General features: G+C 38.4%; 1 protein-coding gene across 1 annotated transcript in view; it reads left to right on the top strand.

The window, feature by feature from the left end:
• MALRD1 (MAM and LDL receptor class A domain containing 1) overlaps nucleotides 1–23,160 on the top strand; it is a 794,826-nt gene that overhangs the window by 155,100 nt on the left and 616,566 nt on the right. Inside the window, exons 16-19 of the mRNA XM_044915239.1 lie at nucleotides 14,333–14,485; nucleotides 14,897–15,002; nucleotides 15,475–15,842; nucleotides 19,490–19,902. Of these exons, the coding sequence (XP_044771174.1) occupies nucleotides 14,333–14,485; nucleotides 14,897–15,002; nucleotides 15,475–15,842; nucleotides 19,490–19,902 (1,040 nt within the window). The remainder of the gene's footprint in view (nucleotides 1–14,332; nucleotides 14,486–14,896; nucleotides 15,003–15,474; nucleotides 15,843–19,489; nucleotides 19,903–23,160) is intronic.

Genomic DNA, 23,160 nt, shown 5'->3' with positions numbered 1-23,160 from the left:
CCTGTCTGTCTCTTGGCTACAGCGTTGCTAACTTTTTGTAGCTCCAGGTATTTTCACCAGCCCTTCTGGTCAAGTTGGGGCTGGGAGATGCTATCCGCAGTGGTGGGGATGTCTCAGTTCCCTTTTCTGAATGGGATGGAGAAGGGCTGCTCCAGGCTTCTCTGCTTTTCTGTCTTTCAAGTCAGTAGGGGCCAAGAACTACCCTCAATCTTGGCTTTGACTTAATCCCCCTGCCTAGGTGTAGCAGGCCACCCCTTTACACCTGGTACTGGCTTTGCTCTGGAGATAGTTATTGGCTTAAGCATTGCTGGTTACATAGCTTCCAGGTGTCCTTGCCAGCCCTTCTGGTCAGATGAGGCCTGGGAGCCACCGTGGGTATGGCTGTGTTTCAGCTCACTTGCCTGGATGGGATTGGGAGGAGCCCCTCCTGACCTTTCTCACATGTCTCCCAAACAAGCTTTCCTTTTCGGAGAGGCCATGAAGACCCCTCAGCCTTGGCTATGAATTAATTCCCCTTCCTGGGTATAGCAGGGGAATTCTTCATACCCTGTACTGGCTTTGCTCTGGAGCTGTCAGCTCCACCCTCCCACCTCTTGGTTGGACTATTACTGAGCTATGCATCTTCTAGGTATTCTTGTCTGTGCCCCCTGGCCAGATGGAGCCTAAAGACTCTCCCTAGCAGGTGGGGTGATGACTCCTTGCTTCAGCACAGGCAAACCAGGTTCTAGGGTCAGCAAAACTTGTGTGAGGATCCAGATCAAGCAGATCTGCACTTGAGTGAGTTCTCTGATCAGTTTGTCCTAGACTTAGTTCTGTTGATGAGCAAAGCTGCTGGTTGGGGCCACTACTTAGATTATTATTCACTTGGGACGCTGCAGTCATGAACTCCATCTGCCAAGATCTGTGTGTTGGCTGTTGCAAGCTACCCCACCTTCACTGTCACAGTCAAATTCCCAGTGGTTGAGGCCCATAGTTTTCCCTGCAGTTCTCATGGGGCAAAACCAGAGTAGGGGCTCTCATAAAGTAATCTGCAGTGCTTGGTGAGGGGGTGATACTAATTGTCCCTTGTATTCTCTTTTCTTTTTGGAGGCACTAGGGGCTCAGGGAAGACCTTTTCATGTGGTGTTGCTCCTGTCAGGGAGAGAGGCAAATTAGTGTGTAGTTGCTTCTTTTACCTTTCTAATGCAGTCTGTCTTGGTCTTTGTGGTGCAGGGGATGTTTCAGTGTGTTGGGACAGTAGAACAGTCATCCCTGTGTTCTAGGATTTTCTCAGTTGTGTCTTGTTCATGAGTATTTGTTCTTCTGAGGGGGAGTGAAGTCAGGAATGACCTATGTCACCATCTTGGTGATGCCACTATCTCTCAAATTTTTATAGACTTCCAAAGAAAATAAATATATATATATATTATGTAATATAGGTATTCTCTTTATTTCTATATAATTTCTATATAAACATTTATTTGTATATAAATATGTATGTGGAAATATATATGGAAATATAAGTTAACTCAGGCTCATCAGGATCTCATAATTATGTTTGTATTGTGAAATTTCATTAATGAGTTCATGTTAATAATAGTAGTCATTACTACATTGATTAGGTTAGGCTTACCCAGATATCTTTATATCTTAAGGTCAACTGATTAGTAATCTTAGTTATATTGGCAAAACTCCTTTGCCATGTAACATAACCTAATAAAGTTATAACAGCAGGGGTTGGAGACCATGAGGGCTATGTTAAAATTCTCCTTACTACAATTTAATCTTTGGTTCCTGTGATTTCTGTCCTGTGGAAAATGCATTCACCTTTTTCCATGCTTTCCAAGGATCTCACTCCATTATAGCCACAATAAAAAGTCTAAATGCTCAATTAAGTGTCGTCTCTTTGGAAATCTAGAGATCATCACCTAAATTATCTAATCAGGTTTAGATGTGGCACATCTCCTGGGTACAATGCTTCCCTCTGTTGACCTGTGAAATTAAAGATAGAAATGTTGGGTTTTTTTAAATTAGATTTTATTTATTCATTTGACAGAGAGCGTGCACAAGCAGGGGGAATGGCAGGCAGAGGGAGCAGAGAGCCCAACACAGGGCTGTGGATCCCAGGATCCTGACCTGAGCTGAAGGCAGATGCTCAAGTGACTGAGCCACCCTGGCACCCCAAAGATGGAAGTTATCTGCTTCCAACATTCTTAACATACAATCATAAGACAGGCATCAGGATAACAACTGACATTTTAGTTAAAAAGGGGAGGGAGAATGGAAGGAAAAAAAAAGTCGCTGGTTCAAAGCAGTTTTGAAATTCAGCTTGGAAAACTTTAGCTGGAGTTCTTTGATTAAGTTGTAAAATCTGTGTTCTTACTTCTGCTGTCTGGACTCTTGATTCCACCCTCTGAGTCATTCTTCCTTTTGCATGAAAAGTAGCATGTGTTTTCTTAGCAACAACTAGAACCCCTCCACTACTAATGTGTGACTGTCTTCCTGTTTTTAGCTACTTACTATTTTTTTTTAAGTTCTCTTCCTCTGTTTCTACTGTTCCAACAATATATCATTGTTACCAGTACCTACAATCTGTTGATCATATCAACACTCCAGTGTCTGTCCCTCATCCTTTCATATTCTCACTTTCCTTCTTTTTTTTTTTTTTTTTTTAAGATTTTATTTATTTGCGAGAGAGACAATGAGAGACAGAGAGCATGAGAGGGAGGAGGGTCAGAGGGAGAAGCAGACTCCCTGCTGAGCAGGGAGCCCGATGTGGGACTCGATCCCGGGACTCCAGGATCATGACCTGAGCCGAAGGCAGTTGCTTAACCAACTGAGCCACCCAGGCGCCCCTCACTTTCCTTCTTATGCAGTTTAAATTCCATGGTCTCATATTGGAATGACTGCCTTATATTGACCTTCAACTGCCTTGCTGTCCTTTGATAGTCACTAAAGCACTAACTAATTAACTGTGGCTCTCAGCCCCCTCAGCTAAGACAGCTCAGCTGTGCAGGCACTCTCAGCTCAACTCAACTGCCCAGCCCCTTTACCTGTACAGCTGAATGTGGCTGGGGAAGAAAACAAAGCAGTGTCATCTGTCCTCACTGTACATTGCTGATTGATGCCCTACTTTTGTTCTTGTACTTCCCAGGAATCACATTGTATTTCTCCACTCCATTCCCTCACCCACTTACTTCAGTGAATAACATATTTTTCTCCTGTCTTCTCCAACATCCATATTCCACATTCCTATCCCTAGCCTCAGTTGATGATCTTATATCCTATTTCTCTAAGAAAATAGGAATAACCAGGGGTACGTGGGCAGCTCAGATGGCTAAGCATCTCCCTTTGACTCAGGTCGTGATCTCCAGGTCCTGGGATCGAGCCCCATGTCGGGCTCCCTGCTCAGCAGGGAGTCTGCTTCTCCCTCTCCTTCTGCCTCTCCCCCCTGCTGTGTTCTCTCTCTCTCTCAAATGAATAAATAAAATCTTACAAAAAAATAGGAATAACCAGAAAAGGACTTTTATAAGTTCCAGCACCCCTTCAACTCACCTGTAAACTCTCTTTTCTCCTTTATCCTGGATAAACTGTCCATGCTCCTAACAATGGTCACCCCTTTCTCCTGTAAAGTAGAACCCATCTGCTTGCCTGCTTGACATTGCTCCAGTGATTTTCCCTCTCTACCATATCTTTTCTATTAGCATAAAAACATGTTTTTATTTCTCACATCTTAATTTTTTTTTTCTCTTGATCCTATTTCGTCCTCAGCTATCACATCATTTTCCCCCTTTCCTTTACAAAGTATATATACACCTCAAAAGAATTAATTATATTTACTACCTTTAGCTTTTCTCTTCAGAATTTCTTTTTAACTCACTTCAATCAGGGCCTTGCTGTCACCGTCAAGCAGACACTGTTCTCATCAAAGTCCCCAGTGATTTAGATCCAGTGGTCTCTTCTCAATTGTCATCGGACCTATCAACAGCATTTGACACCAATAGTTTAATGGTTACTTGATTTGATCTCCGTGACATTAGGAACCACTCTTGATCTTTCTCTTATTTGTATGTCTTACTCTTACCACTTTGGTTATTTTCTGATTTATATTTCACCTGAACTATAGACTAATTAATATATCCAGCTTTCTGTTACATGATCACTTGAATACCCAATAGGAATCTCAAATATAGCATGTCTAAAACTGAGGTCCTATTTCCTCCCTCTCCCCAAAAACCTGCTTCTTCACAGTCTTCTCAGTTTCATAAATGGTATTTCCACTGTTTCAAATGCTCAGGTCAAAGACTTCGAAGTCCTGATTCATCTCTTTTTCTCACACTCCATAACCAATGTCAGTTAATTCTATCATGTCTACCCTTAAAATATAACCAGAATGCCTCATTTTTATCTCATTGTTACCACCTGGTCCAGACCATTATCATTTCCTATCTGAAGTTTTGAAATATCCTTTTCTTTTCTTGCTGATGTCACCCACTTTTGTCTTTTCTCGCTGATGTCACCCACTTTTGTCTTTTCTCAGTACAGTAGCCACGGGGATGAGATTAAGTCAGAATTTGTTACTCTTCTGCTTAAAACATCCCAATTGTTTCCAATATCTCAAAATTAAAGCCAAAAAAATTAAAGTGACTGCTCTGATTTCATCTATTCCTCTCCCTCCCTCCCTCTTCTGGAGATACCATGGTCCCTGATATTTCTGGAATATGAGAGGCATGCTCTTGCCTCAATGCTCTTTTCCTTTCCGTTCCTCTGTGTTGAGTCGTCTTTACCTATATAGTCACATGCCTTGCTTCCTCAGCCGCCTCCTTCAGGAGTTTACCCAGTTGCCAGCTTTTCTATGACACCTCCCTTGATACACCATCTATGAATTTTCAACCCCTCTCTGTAATGCTGTATTTCTTTCTTTATTTTTCTTCTTTGCCTTATTATCATTAAATGAATTATATATATTTTACTTAATTCTTTTGTTTTTTCACTATCTCCCTTAATGTCCCTAAATGTCCTTTTCACTATCTCCCTTAATGTCCCTAAATGTCATTCACATTATTTAAACTCCATGAGGGCTGAGATTTTTTTTTTTCTTTCTTTCCCACATTTTACTTTGCTATGTTCTTAGAAGACCCTATGCATGTGCCAAACATATAGCATGTACTCCGTACATGTTTGCCAAATGAATGAAGAGTGAATGAATGAATGAGTACATGTTATTCAGTTGTTATAATTGCCTATTTGCTTATAAATTTCCCACACTAGATTCTAAGCTCCTTATTGGTGAGTACTGTATGCATAATACTTATGTATTTTATATCTTTATACACAATACTTAATGTAGTGTGTGTTGAGAGATGTGAAAGGTCTGAAACTTTATCCTACTTATAAGCTAACAAGTTAGCCTGCCATAGTTTCATGGATGCTGGCAGAATAGGTGAGACTCCGGGTGAGAGACAAAAGGACATATTATTAATGGCATAACACACAGCCTAAGTGTCGATACTGCCCTAGTTCCTCTTGTTCCCTGAGTCCCAGGAGCAGCATGTAGGAGCCCAAGTGGATGTACATATGAAATGGCTTTTGCATCACAGCTAAGAAAGCCTTAGTTTATGGAACCCAAATCTTTTATAGTGGGATTCAAGCATATGTCTGACCTGTTTTAGAGGAAGACATTTCCTTATTATATTATACAAGGTAATAATTTGCCCTGTGTTATAGATGGAGTCACTACCTCTGTTTTTCATTGAGTGCTATTTAAATATCCTAACAAAGATAGTCTGGAACAAAGGGTCAGTTAATGGCTCAGCTTCTAGACATGCAGAAACATGAGAGACCCATGGAGAATTGAGTCCCAACACTGTCTTTGTTGGTCCGATTATAGGAGACCCTTAAAACCATCTGTTGAATAATGTAATTAATCATTTTTATTTCAAATGCAATAATTTTGAATGCCAAATGTTATTATTTATGCATTGGTGCTCCTTTAAAAGATTTCGTTACTTGTATTTATTTATATAGACATCTTTTTTATTTCATGGTACTTTTGTACATATTTCTTGACTATTTTATGTTTTAAATAACTAATGAATATTAACTATTGATGAAGTCTGCAGTTCAGTTATTTTAACATTATTATAATTCCAAACATATAAACATTTGAATGCATGAAAAAGCCTGAAACTCAAAGAAATACTATTAGTAGAGGTCATGTTCTAAAATAGTATATATGATATTAATGCATTTGAAGTTTATAATAACCTCTGCTTCATCAAATAAAGTACAACCTCAATGAACTTAAGACAGTGTACTAGAATACTCAGTTAACTTTTGTCCTCCTTCATGCAACTTTCAGGGGGGTCATGAAATCTAGCAAAAAAAAAAAAAAGAAACTTAAGGAGAGTTAATCTAGTGGACTTATTATAAACATGCCTCAGAGATATTGTGGGTTCAGTTCCAGACCACTGCAGAAAAGCAAGTATCACAATAAAGCAAATCAATTCTTTAGTTTTCCAGTGCATATAAAAATTACGTTTGCACTATGCTGCAGTCTGTTAAGTGTGCAGTGGCATTATGTCTAAAATAACAATGTACAGGGCTCCTGGGTGGCTCAGTTGGTTAAGCGACTGCCTTCGGCTCAGGTCATGATCCTGGAGTCCCAGGATCGAGTCCCGCATCGGGCTCCCTGCTCAGCAGGGAGTCTGCTTCTCCCTCTCCCGCTCCCCCGTCTTGTGCTCTTTCTCTCTCTCACTCTCTCTCTCAAATAAATAAATAAAATCTTAAAAAAAAATAACAATGTACATACCTTAATTAAAAAATACTTTATTGCTAAAAATGTCATCATCTAAGCTTTCAAGGAGTCATAATTGTTTTGCTGGTGGAAGGTCTTGCCTCTGTGTTGATGGCTGCTGACTGATCAAGGTGGTATTTGCTGAAGGTTGGAGTAGCTATGACAATTTGTTAAAATAAGACAACAGTGAAATTTGCCACATCAATTGGCTCTTCCTTTCATGAACAGTTAGTTCTCTGTAGCATGCGATGCTGTTTGATAGCATCTTACCCACAGTATAACCTCTTTCAGAATTGGAGTCACTCCTCTTAAACCCTGCTGCGGCTTTATCAACTAAGTTTATGTAATATCCTGAATGCTTTGTTGTCATTTCAACAATCTTCACAGATCCTTCCCCAGGAGTAGGAGTAGGTTATATCTCCAGAAACCACTTTGCACATCCATAAGAAGCAACTCCTTATCTGTTCAATTTTTTTTCCACTTTTAAAACCATCATTTTTGGCATTAATATTTTTTAAAATTTCAAGTTTTTATTTAAATTCTAGTTAACATACACTGCAATATTGGTTTCAGGAGTAGAATTCAGTGATTTATCACTTATGTGTAACACCCGGTGCTCATCACAAGTGCCCCCCTTAATACCCATCACCCATTTAGCCCATCCCCCACCCATCTCCCCTCCATCAACCCTCAGTTTGTTCTCGGTAGTTAAGAGTCTCTTATGGTTTGCTTCCCTCTTTTTTACTCCCTTCCCCTATGTTCATCTGTTTTGTTTCTTAAATTCCACATATGAGTGAAATCAGATGGTATTGGTCTTTCTCTTATTTCATCCAAGTTTTATTATGAGATTGTAGCAATTCAGTCACATCTTCAGGCTCTACCTCTAATTCTAGTTCTCTTGCTGTTTCCACCCCATCTGCAGTTACTTCCTCCCCTGAAGTCTTGAGCCCCTCAAAGTCATCCCTGGGGGTTAGAATCAACTTCTTTCAAATTCCTGTTTATGTTGATATTTTGACTTCTTCTCATGAGTCATGAATGTTCTTAATGACATCTAGCATGGTGAGTCCTTTCCAGAAGGCTTTCAATTGACTTTGCCCAGATCCACCAGAGGAATCACTATCTTTGGCAGCTATAGCTTTATGAAATGTGTTTCTGAAATAATAAACCTTGAAAGTCAAAATGACTACTTGATCAATGGGCTGCAGAATGGATGTTGTATTAGCAGGCATAAAAACAACATTCATCTCACTGTACATCTCCATCAGAGCTCTTGCGTGACCTGGTGCATTGTTAGTGAGCAGTCATATTTTGAAAGGAATCTTTTTTTTTTTTTTTTCTGAGCAGTAGGTTCAACAGCGGGCTTAAAATATTCAGGAAACCATGTCATAAATAGATGTACAGTCATCCGGGCTTTGTAGTTCCATTGACAGGGCACAGGCAGAGTAGATTTAACTTAATTCTTAAGGGCCCTAGGATTTTCAGAATGGTAAGTGAGCATTGGCTTCAACTTCAAGTCACCGGCTGCATTAGCCCCTAACAAGAGAATCAGCTTGCCCTTTGAGGCTTTGAAGCCAGGCATTGAGTTCTCTCTAGCTATGAATATCCTAGATGGCATCTTCTTCCACTATAAGGCTGTTTCATCTACATTGAAAATCCACTGCTCAGTGTGGCCACCTTCATGAATGATCTTAGCTAGATCTTCTGGAGAACTTGCTGCAGCTTCTACATCAGCACTTGCTGCTTCACCTTACACCTTCATGTTATGGAGATGACTTCTTTCCTTAAACCTCACGAACCAACCTCTGCTATTCAGACTTTTCTTCTTCAGCTTCCTCACCTATCTCAGCCTTCATGGAATTGAAGAGAGTCAGGACCTTGCTCTGGATGAGGCTTTGGCTTAGGGGAATGTTGTGGCTGGTTTGATCTTCTGTCCAGACCACTCAGACTTTCTCCATATTGGCAATAAAGCTGCTTCTGTCTTACCATTTGTGTGTTCACTGGAAGCACTTTTAATTTCCTTCAAGAACTTTTCCTTTGCATTCACATGTTGGCTCACTGTTTGCTAGGTCAAGAGACCTAGCTTTTGGCCTATCTCAGCTATTGACATGTCTTCCTCCCTAACTCCCTAAGCTTCCTCATTTTAATTTTTGATTTAAAGCGAGAGAGATGTGACTCTTCCTTTCACTTGAACACTTAGAGGCCGTTGTAGGGTTATTAATGGGCCTACTTTCAATATTGTTGTATCTCAGGGAATAGAGCGGCTGAAAGAGAGGGAGAGAGATAGAGGAATGGCCAGTCGGTGGAGCAGTCAGAACACACACCACATTTATTGATTAAGTTCGCCATCTTGAATGGCACAGTTTGTGGTGCTTCAAAACAATTACTATAGTAACATCGGAGATAACTGATTATAGATCACCATAGCAAATACAATAATAATAAGTTTGAAATACTGCGAGAATTACCAGAATATGACCAGAATTACCAGAATAAGGTGAGCAAATGGAAAAAATGGAGCTAATAGACTTATGGGTTGCCATAAGCCTTCAGTTTGTTAAAAAAAAGTATTTGTGAAGTGTAATAAAACAAGGCATGCCTTTATTAGTATACAGTTTAAAATCTACTTCTAGAGCATGCCCTATCATTATATATATTTAGATTTTATATGATCCTGAATTAAAAACTCATAGCACAGTGCTTGCATGTAATAGCCCTAAAATTGTCAGTTATCATTATTATTACTTTAACTACAAATGCAGTGTAATTTTTAAGAGCACAGGCTTTGACATCAGGTCTGGGTTGAAATTGTGTCAGTAATAATGAGCACTGATAAATTATGTGTTAATCCTCTTTCACCCTTATCTTTCTTATCTCTAAAATGGGGACAATAATATGTTCTGTATTTCAAGAGAATTAGAGACGATGTGATATGTAATAAATGGATGTCTTTCACAACACAGTTATGTCTTTACTGGGTTAGATCACTCTGGAAACCACAGTTTGGCCTTCAGCTGGGCTTTAGGTTTCTAATTTTTACAATTACCACCTATATGTTTAGCCATTTTCTCTTTTTCTCCTAAACCTGAGAATCTTTTGCTGATGTGGCTGAAACCAGAGGGAGTTTGGAGTTCAACTACATGATGTATCAGAACATATTTCCTCTTATAAATTTTTGTTTTGTTTTTCTTTGCAGCACTTAATTAAGACTTTTTTTTTTTAGAGCAGTTTTAGAGTCACAGAAAAGTTGAGGAAAAAGTAGAGATTTCCCATTTACCTTCCCCCCGCCCCAACAGCTTCTCCTACATCAACATTTCCCAGTATGGGGGAGGGGAGGGAAAGTTGAGGAGAAAGTAGAGATTTCCCATTTACATTCCCCACCCTACATACATACATACACACACACACCCACCCCCCCACACACCCACCCCCCCTTCTCCTACATCAACATTTCCTGGTTGGAGGGGGAGATTTGTTACAACTGATGAATCTACACTGACACATAATAATTACCCAAAGCCCGTAATTTATATTAGGGTTCATTCTTGGTGTTGTACATTCTGTGGGTTTGGAAGAATGTGTGGTAAAATCTGTTTGTCAATATGGTATCATGCAGAGTATTTTCACTGCCATAAAGATACTCTGTGCTCCACCTAGTCAGCCCTCCCCCCACGTCCAACTTCTGGCAACCACTGATCCTTTTACTGTCTTCACGGTTTTGCCTTTTCCAGAATGTCATATAGTTGAAAGCCTACAGTATGGAGCCTTTTCAGACTGGCTTCTTTCACTTAGTAATATGCATTTCAGTTTCCTCCATGTCTTTTCATGGCTTGATAGCTCATTTATTTTTAGTGCTGAATAATATTCCACTGTCTGGATGTACCACAGTTTATTTAACCATTCACCTACTGAGGGACTCTTGTCGCTTCCAAGTTTTGGCAATTAGGAATAAAGTTGCTGAAAAAAAAAAGGAATAAAGCTGCTGTAAATATCCACATACAGGTTTTTGTGTGGATGTAAATTTTTCACCTCCTTGGGTAGATATTAAGAAGCACTCTTCTATAAATTTTTGTCTTTGCAGGAGACCCAAATTATCAGCTCAGACACTTTGTACCTTTCATGTTTATTTCTTACACATGATTCTCTGTAGGGATCATCTCAAATCATCAGAGAAGTTCTGAGTGAATCTGATATAAGACCATCCGATTCTGTATTTTTTCCTCCTCACAAAGTTCCTAGGCTCCTACATAAATTTATCTTTTTCTGTCTCAGTGAAAAGCTCTCAGCATGACAGTGATGGTGTAAGGTGATGGAGCTGTGTGTCAGTCCACCAAATATCTCCTAGCACCCTTTCCTCAGGGGTAGCTACTTATAATTATATTTACATAAGTAATAGAGGCAACAAGGGTAATTTTACTGAAAAATAAGAAAAGCTGCTATAGAGTCACTAGCTTTTTTACCCATATCCATAGGAATAGATAATTTTTAGAAACTTTATGTCAACAGGCATCCTGTTATGAACATAATAACCCCTAGACAAAGCTTGGTACACAGTAAACCCTAAAGTAATGGTAACTGCGATTGTTCTTACAAATTATGTTGTTTCTGATGATGATGATAATTGAGAAAGTCGATCATGAGGCTCCAGAAAAGTGAACAATCTTTGAACCTCAATTATTAAAATGTACCAGCGCCTTGTATTTCTAAGTCAGGAAAAGGCATACATAATTTCCAACAGCTGTTCTAATGAAGTATATATTTGGTTAACAGCTAACCAGATTACTTTCAGCTGACTTGTTACATCAGCTGAAGTGAGTTTTTAAAATGTGTATAGAAATCTAAGTATTTAGAAACAAAGTAGATGAGACAGGCATATTTGAAGTTTAACAACATAATCATCTGTTAAAAATTGCTATTTTTGATGGGCCTTATCTAAGAAAACTAGAAAATTGCCACAATGGTTTCTGAAATTTATCTACCATTAGAATATTCATTTATTTCTACATCAGTATCTCCCTGGATAGCAGACGATAGACGATAAGGCTCCCTTTCTGGGTAGCTATGTGGGATAGCTATTCCAAAGCAGCAATAACTCCCTTCCTTTCTGTATTTGCATAAAAGCAGTCCTGGATCCTTTCTTTTTTTTTAAATTTTTGGATTGTCTGAAATAGGAATCAAAAGCATTGCTTTCCCAGGGATTGAAATGGCAACTACATACTTTGAAGCCCCTGGAATCTATGTATACTTATGGATTATTTATATATTATGTATTTGTAAACAGAGATGGCCTTTGAAAATATAGCCTTAAATATTCTGAGAATTTATCCCTAAGTTGTCATAATTATCATTATTATTTTTCACCGTTGAGCAGCATTTAATTTTCTCTCCACAAATTTGTAAACTTTACCTGAGAAATCTTCATTCTAAATATAGCTGATTTGTTGATTTTTCTGATTCCTAATATAATGAAATATAGTTATTCCTTGCTTATGAAAGTTGATGCAACATTTTATTATTTGTGTGCTTTTTTAAAGATTTATTTATTTTGGGGGGAGGGGCAGAAGGACAGGGAGAGAGAATCTCAAGCAGGCTCCCTGCTGAGCACAGAGCCTGATGCAGGGCTCAATCCCACAACCCTGAGATCATGACTTGAGCCAAATCAGATGCTTAACTGACTGAGCCACCCAGGTGCCCCAAAGCTAATGCAACATTTTAAAAGCATCATACATTCTCATTGATTTTTGGTCATATTTTTAAGTTACTCTACAGTCATATCAGGAAACCTGATAGAAAGCAAGTATATTTTTGAAATCAGATATTTTATAGAAACTTAAAAAATAATATAATATTTATAAATATTTTATAATATTTTATGTCTATAATATTACAACTCACCTCACCTTCCTCCCTGTGTAGGTAAAGCATTTTTAAAATTGAAAATGATTTATCATTAGGTTAAAATTCCCTTGTAATTTTGAATTTTATAATCTCAATGAGTGACTTACTGTATACTTTTATTCCCTAAGCTTATTGCTTACTAAATATTTTTACAAGGGAAGATCTATGCAAATTATTACTGTATCCTTGGATATAAATAACCAATGACCAAGGATTCCAGTGCAATAATCATCTATAGGAGCAAGCTTCATTTTGCATTGGGATATATAGTAACACTGAATGTCCATGCTGAATGAACTCAGATTATGCCTTTTGGGTTTATCTTTTTTCCAATATCATAGCAATTAACAGTTATTGTCAATAGTTGCAGAAAGAATATTAGATCTGGAATGAAAATCTTTGGATTTCAATCCATCTGTACAGTTTCCTAACTATCTGACCTTGGTTAGGTTAATAACTTCCTTGAACTTTCCTTTCTTCATCTGTAAAGCAACTATAACAACAACACTTTCTTCATTTGGCTATTGTGAAAGTTGGATCTATATAAAGTGTTTAGTACAGGGTCTATAATATAGGTATCTATTTTTTTTTTTTTATTTTTTTTATTTTTTTTTATTTTTTTATTTATTTATTTTTTATTCATGAGAGACAGAGCGAGAGAGAAAGGCAGAGGGAGAAAGGCAGAGGGAGAAACAGGCTCCCAAGGAGCAGGGAGCCCGATGCGGGACTCGATCCCAGGACCCTGAGATCATGACCTGAGCCGAAGGCAGACGCTTAACCATCTGAGCCACCCAGGCGCCCAATATAGGTATCTATTAAATATTAGCTATCATTCAACACTATTATTATAACTTCCCAGTCCTGCCCTTTCTTATGGCTTTGTGGAAATTAACTATTTCTTACATATTTACTTAAAAAGTGGTTCAAATTATTCTTCCCTGCACAAATTATGCAATGCACACAGTCCTTTGAGAAATATTAAGCTTTACAAAATTTGTGGTGAATGTTATATTAAATATAATCTGGATTTTTCAAATATTAATTTTTTTAGAAATAACTACTTTTCGGGGGGCCTGGGTGGCTCAGTCGGTTAAGCGGCTGCCTTCGGCTCGGGTCATGATCCCAGGGTCCTGGGATCGAGCCTCACGTCTGGCTCCCTGCTCAGCGGGGAGCCTGCTTCTCCCTCTCCCTCTGCCTGCCTCTCTGCGTACTTGTTCTCTCTCTCTATCTCTCTGTCAAATAAATAAATAAAATCTTAAAAAAAAAAAAAAGAAATAACTACTTTTCATGTTTTAGTGTAAAATAAACTGCAGGAATAATTAAGTCTTCCAGATGATGTCATAGTGGCGAGTATCAGAATAAATTAGACCTTAGCAGTTCTATAACCAAAATGGCTAATAATGCTATTTCTTTGAAAAAATATTTGGTAAAAATTTAATTTCTTAAATTGATAATTCTGCTTTATCAATTTCCAGTATGAAAAGCACAACTCTGTTTTGTTTTGTTTTGTTTTTAGATCAGGTAGGATCCTTTTTTTCCTCCAAGGTGTCCTTTAATGTACTTAGAGAAGTATAACAAGGTGATTTCAGTTGAGTTCTACCCTTCCTAAAGTATGAGAATACTTTGGAGAGCCACCTTAGGAGTCACATTTTGATTTCTCAGGTTCCAAATGCGACTTTGAAGCAAATAGCTGTGGTTGGTTTGAAGCAATCAGTGGTGACAATTTTGACTGGGTATGGAACTCTAGAAGTAACCTTTCGGCTGAATTTGAGCAACAGGCTCCACCTTGGGATCATACTCACAACACAGCTGAAGGTAAGAAACAAGGAGAGGCTCTCTGTTACTCCTTCCATTCACCCTTGGTCAGGTCTGTTAAGAGAAAGAAGCATTTAAAGTTCTATGTTAGCGCAACAAATAGTGTGACAGATGAATATTGTCAATTGTGCTGATGTTTGTCAGTATGAAATGACTCCTTTATGGGTGGTGGAGAGGGAGTATAGATAGGTTTGGCTGAATTCACTGAAATTATTAACTTTTTGCATCATTTTCACCTAGAGGTGGATATGAATTTAGTTTTCACAAGAACAAATTTGACTAACAATCACTTTTATTGATTTTTAATTGTATAATCTTAATTTTAGTCAGACGCAGCAGTTAGTATAGGGCTGAGGGGCAGGTGTGTCAACTCAGTCGGCTAACATACGATTTGTATTTGTGTCCCAATAGGGCATTTTATGTTCATTCTGAAGAGAAGCAGAAGCTTGTCACAAGTTGCCAAACTCCAGAGCCCAACCTTTAGCCAGGCAGGATCTGGATGCACGCTTTCCTTCTGGTAAATACTAATGACCTTGGTCAGCTACCCTTGCAACCCAGTGGTTGCAGGCATACTCCTGCACTTACCAGACTTTATGATTTGCCCCTGGTTTGGCTTTAAAAATAGGTATTGCTCTAGATTTATACAGTTAGCATTTTACTTAGGAGCACATTATCAGTATTTGTTGTGTTCTTTCTTTAGATGAAAGGACTCTTTCCCTCCAACAATGGATTATAATTTAATTAACTCTGCTTCCCTTGTTCTGGATTGAACTCCTTGGGAAAGGCTCCCAGGGTCCTGCAAGCCACAGTATGCACCTCAGCAGATAAGCTCTCACCTATGAGCAGCCACAATTACTGCAAGAAATAAAGGCGTCCATTATGATAGCTAATTGTTAATTGACTGTTGATCGAGTGGGAGTTAATGTTAAGTTAAATGTTTCATCTATGCCATAAATCATTTACATTTCTTGTGTTTGCTCTTTTTTCAGGTTTTATAACTATGGCCTGTCAGTGGGAGCAGCTGAGCTACAGCTACACATGGAAAATTCCAATGACTCTACAGTACTCTGGAGAGTATTATATAACCAGGGCAACCAGTGGTCACAGGTGACTATTCAGCTTGGACGCCTTACTCAGCCCTTCCATTTGTCACTAGATAAAGTCAGTCTTGGCATTTATGATGGAGTCTCAGCTATCGATGACATCAGATTTGAAAATTGTACTCTTCCCCTTCCTGCGGAGAGCTGTGAAGAGCCAGATTTTTTCTGGTGTCGACACAGCAAGGCTTGCGTAGAAAAGCTTCTGTTATGTGATCTGGTAGATGATTGTGGTGATCACACTGATGAGGATGACTGTGGTAAGTACTTTATTATTTTTCTTTTTTTGGTCCTTCTTATTTTGACAGTGGGGATCTTGATTAGTTCTAGCCAATCGAGGCAAAGACATGAAGCATTTTTCCAAAGTTGATGACTTTGATGAGTGATGAATTAGTCGGGCTACCAATATTTGTTGTGGAGACTTGCGAACTAGATACTAGAGATAAAATGCTGAACACAACTGCCGAGTCTCAGATCTCAGGGAGCTTATGGTTTAATCGTGGAGATCGATGGTTATTCAAAGATTTAAAAAATAAATACAAAGTGGCAGCTTTGATGGGAGATCCAGAGAGGGATCTGTGACTTTTTATAATAATGGTATTGAACTTCCTAGAGGTGATGACTTAGCTGAGATCTGAAAAATGAGAAGTCAAAGCATCTATGCAAAAGCCCTGATAAGTGACTGCATGGCAGATGTGGCTGGAGCGAGGAGGTGAAAGGGAGAGAGGGTGCAGCATAAGGACAGAAGTGTGGGGGAGGCCGGATTTGCAGATCTTTATTGTCCACATTAAGGAGGTTTCTCTTCATTTGTAGGTTTTTAATAAGAAAGGTAATTTAATAAAATTGGCATATTAAAACATGTCACTGTGGATACAATGTGATGAGTGGATTGGAGGAGAGTGGATTCAGGAGACCCATCAGCAGGCCATTGCGGTAGTCCACTGAGGAGGGGTGGGCAGCCTGTAACACAGCCAGAGTGATGGAGATGGAGGGACTGAGGTTTGGGAAAATATTTAGGAGGGACATTTGATGATGTTTTGGAAGCAGAGAGTGGGCTGTCAAAGATAAGTCTTGAGTTTCTGGTTTAAATGACCAGAAAACTTATGGTATCTGATGATTATATATGTTTTACAGTTTTATGAACCTAGCTCCAGATAGTGCCCACTGCACTTGCTCCTGAAAATGAATCAGAAGCTCATAGCTGTTTTTTTTTAATTACAAAAATCAGTCAGAAAAAGAGTTTGTATCTTCCCTTGTCCAGAAATAGCAACAATTCTTAAAATTCAAGCTATATGCCTATTACATTGAGAGGCTAATTATAAACTAAAGTGAAGCCATAAAATGCTTGGTACATCATAGGAAATTTCCATGTAAATTATTGTAGAGAGTGCTGCATATATATGTGGTCTTTGATAGAGTCAGGTGGTTGAAGTCAGAATTACCATGCATCTCATTATACAACTAATACCTTGAGTGGATATAAATGAAGTTGATAACTTAGACAATGGCTAACACAAAAAGTGTTACTTATCCTCAAGGTAATTTATTTTTGCAGATTTAGAAAGCTTTCTCATCTTTTTGAAGCTCTCCAAATCCTACTCCTCAAAAAAAAAACATTGCTGTGTTGCTAAAAACAAGCAAATTATCTTTCAAACCACTCAGTATTAACTTAGAATGGAATTATGGCAGGTACAAGTATAATACTAGAATGCTTCTTGTGACTAAATATTAATGAAAGCGAATAGTGTGGCATTAGACAGTCCATTTCTCTCACGGCTGTCCATATAGACATATTACTGGATTACACAGAATGCATTAGACATCCAGAAATCGCTGCTGTATTTCCTAAAGTTCCCTATGTTTAGAGAAATGGTTTTGTATTTAAAGGTTCAGGTGTATGCATTCCCTTTTGAAATAAAGATTGAACGTACAGTCAATATGAAAACAGGCAATATCAAAGTCCATTGGCTTGAGTGCCAGTTTTACGTCAAAAACCTTAGCAGCTTGACATTCTCCTTCTGCTCCACAGCCAAAGACTGACACATCGGGAGTGCGCTGCAGGTCCCCAGTTCATGTCATAACTGGGCTTGATTAGTCACAAGTGAGGAAATATCAAATGAAAGCTCATCTCCCATTTGACATTTACTCACTGGGTTCCCTTCATTAGGTCTAAGCTCCTGTTCTGTGGTTTTCAAAGACAGATGATCTGTTCTTGCCTGGCTGCATTTATCCACATATGCTTATGTTTATTGTTTCAGAATATTTATTCCCCTTTGGCACCAAGTGCATTTACTTAGATGAATAGTTAAAGGACAGCTGACATTTATTTTTTAAAAATATTAACTTATGTAAATGAAGCTAAAATGTAGAAGTCCTTGTTAATTCTAAATCCTGTTCCTTCTGCCAAAATCATGCTAAATGTACATTCTATGGCATTTATTCTACACAAATCCTTGGTGTCAACAAAATGCTCACATCCCCCAGAATGAGTACATTCCTATATTATGCTAGAAATTATGGTAGTTTGTCTAGTTGACAAGGGACAAGTCAATTCTTCCTAAGTGCTTTGAATTCTTCTAGGGACTGAGAGGAGTTTAAACTTTAAAAGCTCCAGCTCAAAGGAGCTGCAATGTAGTGAGAAGAAAAGACTACCTCCAGGAGACAAAGCACAGCAGGAAGCATAAATAGAGAAGGAGAGAGGGGTGAGGTGTTTCAGGCACGTCGGGAAGATACGAAGGGGAAGGATAGTTAGGGATGAACAGGAAGTTAATTTGGGAAAGGTGAAGCTTGAAAGAAGAGTTTAGATTTAAGTTCAGATTAAATGAGTGTATATTATAGGATTTTGAATAGAGGAGGAAAAAGATAAATTGCTGTGGAAGGTGGAAGAGTGGTCATTCTGGCACTGGTGCTGAGGGACATTTGGAACTGGGTCAAGATGGAACCAGAGGGAGAAGTTTTTCAGCATGAGGTGTGGAAAACACTGGCATCAGAATCCTGTCAGGTGCTTGTTAAAAATATGGATTCCTGGGCTTCACCCCATATCTAACAAGCTAGTCCTTGTACGGGGCTTCACACAAGGAGTAAGCAATTCTACACACCTCAGGTGATTCTGGAAGATTGAGCCCTATTAAAATACGACTGTTCTCAGTTCTGCATGTTAGAATCACCAAGGGAGATGATGAGGTATCCTGATGTTCAGCTGCACTATTTGCACCAGTTACATCAACATCTCTGGGGGCGTCCGGGTAGCTCAGTGGGTTAAGAGTCCGACTCTTGATTTAGACTCAGGTCATGATCTCAGGGTTGTGAGATCGAGCCCTGTGTTGGGTTTCGTGCTCAGCGGGGAGTCTGCTGGAGATTCTCTCTCTCCCTCTGCCACCCATCCTGCACTCTCTCAAATAATTAAATCTTAAAAAAAAAAAATCCACGTCCCTGGAGATAAATTCTGGGACTCGGCATTTTTTGTTTTGTTTTGATTTTTCACGTTCACTGGTGATTGAAACGTTCTACTAAGGTTGAAATCGACTGAGCCAGAAGTTCGTAGCATTGAGTCAGCCATGATGTCATGATCATTTGCATAGGGTCATAGTGCTAGAAATGGTGAAGGGATGGTCATAAAGGGCATTTGGAGAATAATGGCTAAAGTAACTCTGCCTTCAGCCTATAAAATATTACCTGATGTCAATCTAGGATTTATTCACCTTTTAGAAACTTTAATGTTGCCTTTTAAAAACAATTAAAATGGTAAAAAAAAAAAAATAAAAAAATAAAAAAATAAAATAAAATAAAAAAATAAAAACAATTAAAATGGTTACCCTTGGCAGGAGCAAAATATCAGTGAGTGTTCTTAACTGTAGTTATTTTTGCCCTTAATTATTTTTTTGCTATTATTTAATGCCAATTTCAGTACCTGAACTCCAATGTAACTTTGAAAATGGAATTTGTAACTGGGAACAAGATACAGAAGATGACTTTGATTGGACCAGGAAGCAGGGTCCAACTTCAACACTTAATACAGGGCCAATGAAGGATAATACTTTGGGCACAGCTAAAGGACATTATCTCTACATAGAATCTTCGGAGCCACAGGTTTTCCAAAACAGAGCTACTTTACTCAGCCCTATCCTCAACGCCACCAATGCAGAGGGCTGTACCTTCCGTGTATATTACCACATGTTTGGAAAGCACATTTATAGGCTGGCCGTCTACCAGAGAATATGGAGTAACACAAGAGGACAGCTGTTGTGGCAGATATTTGGGAATCAAGGCAACAGATGGATAAGGAAACACCTCAATGTTTCCAGCAGGCAGCCTTTTCAGGTATGGGTAATGAATTTCATAATGTGTATTTAAAATGCATCAGACTGTCTAAGGAGTATGAAAGATTGCTATAGCCTTGAATTAAAAGCAAGTAGAATTTGATCAAAGTTAGTTTGAAATACATTTATCATTCAGTTAAGGGTGTACCAAATCTTGTTAAGTTACTTTCCTCCTCGACAACCCCCAATAATGTGTGATTAAAATTTTAAAGGTGGACACATGGTATTGGCAACAGCTGCAGGTCCCTCTGACTTTAAGTCATTTTTCTACTGAAATAAAAAACCTGGAGGGAAAAAGAGTTCTGTACAATTTCTGGTATTCTGCCAAACGTTCAGATTCTAAGATCTGTTATTTTGAATATTTCGTTTGACTTTTTCACATTGTATAGGTAAGCAACAAAAATTCGAGAAGAGTCCATGCTTTGTTGGAGAATCACACAGCTTCCCTGGGGCCAAGCCAGAGGTTAGGCTAGCTAGGTCTCCTTACTCCTGGTGGAATATTCTTTACTGTGAGTCTGTGAAATACTACTGTGAAGGAATTTTCCATCTATTATCTCTTTGATTCCCTCAGCAATTCCCTGAAGTAGGTAAGTCAGGATCCTTTTTGTCAGTTTTACAGAGAGGAAGGAAAAAAAAAAACTCAGAGAGGTGGTTATTTATATCTGGTCAAAGAGATGGTGAGCAGCAGAATGGGGACTTGGACTGGAAGCTGCATTTTCCAATTAATTCTTATTCATTCCCTTTCTAATATATCCTACAGCCTGTCACATGTAGGAGGGTTGAATATTTGTTCTTTTCCCCTTTGCTCAAATAGATCTACATACAGTATATGGGGAGAAACTTCTTACCTCTCCTGGCTAAACTGTTTTTTTTTTTTTTTTGCTTTTTTACATGGACTGAATTTCTCTGTTACCCTAATTTTATTTTATTTTATTTTATTTTTTTGAAAGATTTTATTTATTCATTTGACAGAGACACAGCAAGAGAGGGAACACAAGTAGGGGGAGTGGGAGAGGGAGAAGCAGGCCCCCTGCCGAGGAGGGAGCCCGACGTGGGGCCCGATCCCAGCACCCTGGGATCACGACCCAAGCCGAAGGCAGACGCCCAACAACTGAGCCACCCAGGCGCCCCTCTGTTACCCTAATTTTAAAGTACTGTCTCTGTCTAATATCTTGAGTTAACCATTTTGTAGCCAGGAACTTAGCTCCAAGCCACCTGTTAGAGCCATCATAGATGTACATCATATATGACTCACTAGAGAACACACTGAAATTGATGCTTTGTCTAGATAGACATAAGCTGAAATCATGAGAACTACTCTTCTATATGTAGAGAGTTATCTTGCTGCTCAGCTGTAAGGGTGAGGTGGGTGTAATCATTAGAAATGAATTGAAGGAAGGTTCTTTGACTTATATTTAATAATAGCTCATCCCCTTCAAATTAATTCTTAATATTTAATCAGGTGAATTGTAATTTGGGTCAAACTGGTATTCAGTGGATAAACTCTCCTTATGATATTTACTTAAGAATTGGTTGCCAGGAGAAAATCACCTTGGCGAGAGAGCTGCTTCACATTCAGATGAACACGGAACTAACCAAGGAATCCTTTAGTTATGAAACTGAAAGAGAGAAATTGGGGTTTGAAACCCATTTTGGGTTATACCTGGAGTGCTCTGTTTGATTTCATCCAGTGGTTCTTCTAGGCTTTTTATTTATTTTTTTTTCAATGACATTCAGGCATGAACAGGTGAAATCAGATTGTGCATGCTGTGTAGATTAATTATTCAAGATAGTAAAAATTGGGTCCAATTTAAGCAACCAGATATTTTTCTTCATTGAATAATGAGTATACATAGTTGTTGCAAGAGTAGCAATAACCAAGATTTTATTTAACTGTGATATTGTTGGTGAAATTACCTAGTATCAATCCAGCAGGTAACATGCTCATTAAATGTTTATTTAAAAGAAAAATTCAGGGATTTTTTAGGAGTTATGTATGTATGTATGTATAGTTGACACACAATGTTACATTAGTTTCAGGTGTACAACATAGTGATTCAACATTCCGCATGCTGTGCGTTCATTCCTATGACTTAGCCATTCAATAACTAGAAGTCTGTATCTCCCACTCACCTTCAACCAATTTGCCCAACACTCCACCCTTCTCCCCTATGGCAACCACCAGTTAGTGGTCTGTATTTATAGATCTCATTTTGCTTTTTGTTTGTTTATTCATTTTTAAAACTTCCAGTTAGTGGAATTATATGGTATTTATCTGATGTATTTCACTTAGCATAATACCTTCTAGGTTAATCCATGTTGTCTCAAATGGCACATCTCATCCTTTTTATGCCTCTATAATACTCCTGTGTGTGTGTGTGTCTGTGTGTGTGTGTATACATACCACTTCTTTTTTATCCATTTGTCTGTTGATGGACACTTAGTTTACTTCCATATCTTGACTATTGTAAATAATGCTATAGTAAACACATGGGTGCATTTATCTTTTCAAATTAGAGTCTTTGTGTTTTTTGGGTAAATAATACTGGAATTATTGTGTCACATGATAGTTCTACTTTTAATTTTTTGAGCAACTCCATACCGTTTTCCACAGTAGCTGTTCCAATCTGCATTCCCACCAACAGTGTAAGAGGGTTCCTTTTTCTCCACATCCTTGCTAAACTTCTTTATTTCTTGTGTTTTTGGTTTTAGCCATTTTGACAGGTATATAGTGATACCTCATGGTGGTTCTAATTTGTAGCTACCTGATAATTAGTGATGTTGAGCATCTTTTCATGTGTCTGTTGGCCATCTCTATGTCTTTGGAGAAATATCTGTAAATGTCATCTACCCATTTTTTAATTGGATTTTTTTTTTTTTTTTTTGATGTTGAGTTGTGTAAGTTCCTTATATATTTTGGATATTAACCCCCAGTTGCATATATCATTTGTAAATATCTTCTCCCATTCAGTAGGTTGTCTTTTTGTTTTGTTGGTGGCCTTTGCTGTGCAAAAGCTTTTTATTTTGATGTAGTCCCAATAGTTTATTTTTCATTTTGTTTCCTTGCTTCAGGAGACATATCTAGAAAAAATAGTGCTGTGGCTGAGGTCTGGGAAGTTACTGCCTATACTCTGTTCTAGGATTTTTATGGTTTCATGTCTCACATTTAAGTCTTTAATCCATTTTGAGTTTGTGTGTGGTGTTAAAAAGTGGTCTAGTTTCATTCTTTTTTGTGTAACTGTCCAATTTTCCCAGCACC

The sequence above is a fragment of the Neomonachus schauinslandi genome, chromosome 5, assembly GCF_002201575.2.
Source record: "Neomonachus schauinslandi chromosome 5, ASM220157v2, whole genome shotgun sequence".
Classification (NCBI taxonomy): Eukaryota; Metazoa; Chordata; class Mammalia; order Carnivora; family Phocidae; genus Neomonachus; species Neomonachus schauinslandi.
Note: the sequence above shows the minus strand (reverse complement) of the source record. Positions and strands in the feature narration are given on the sequence as shown.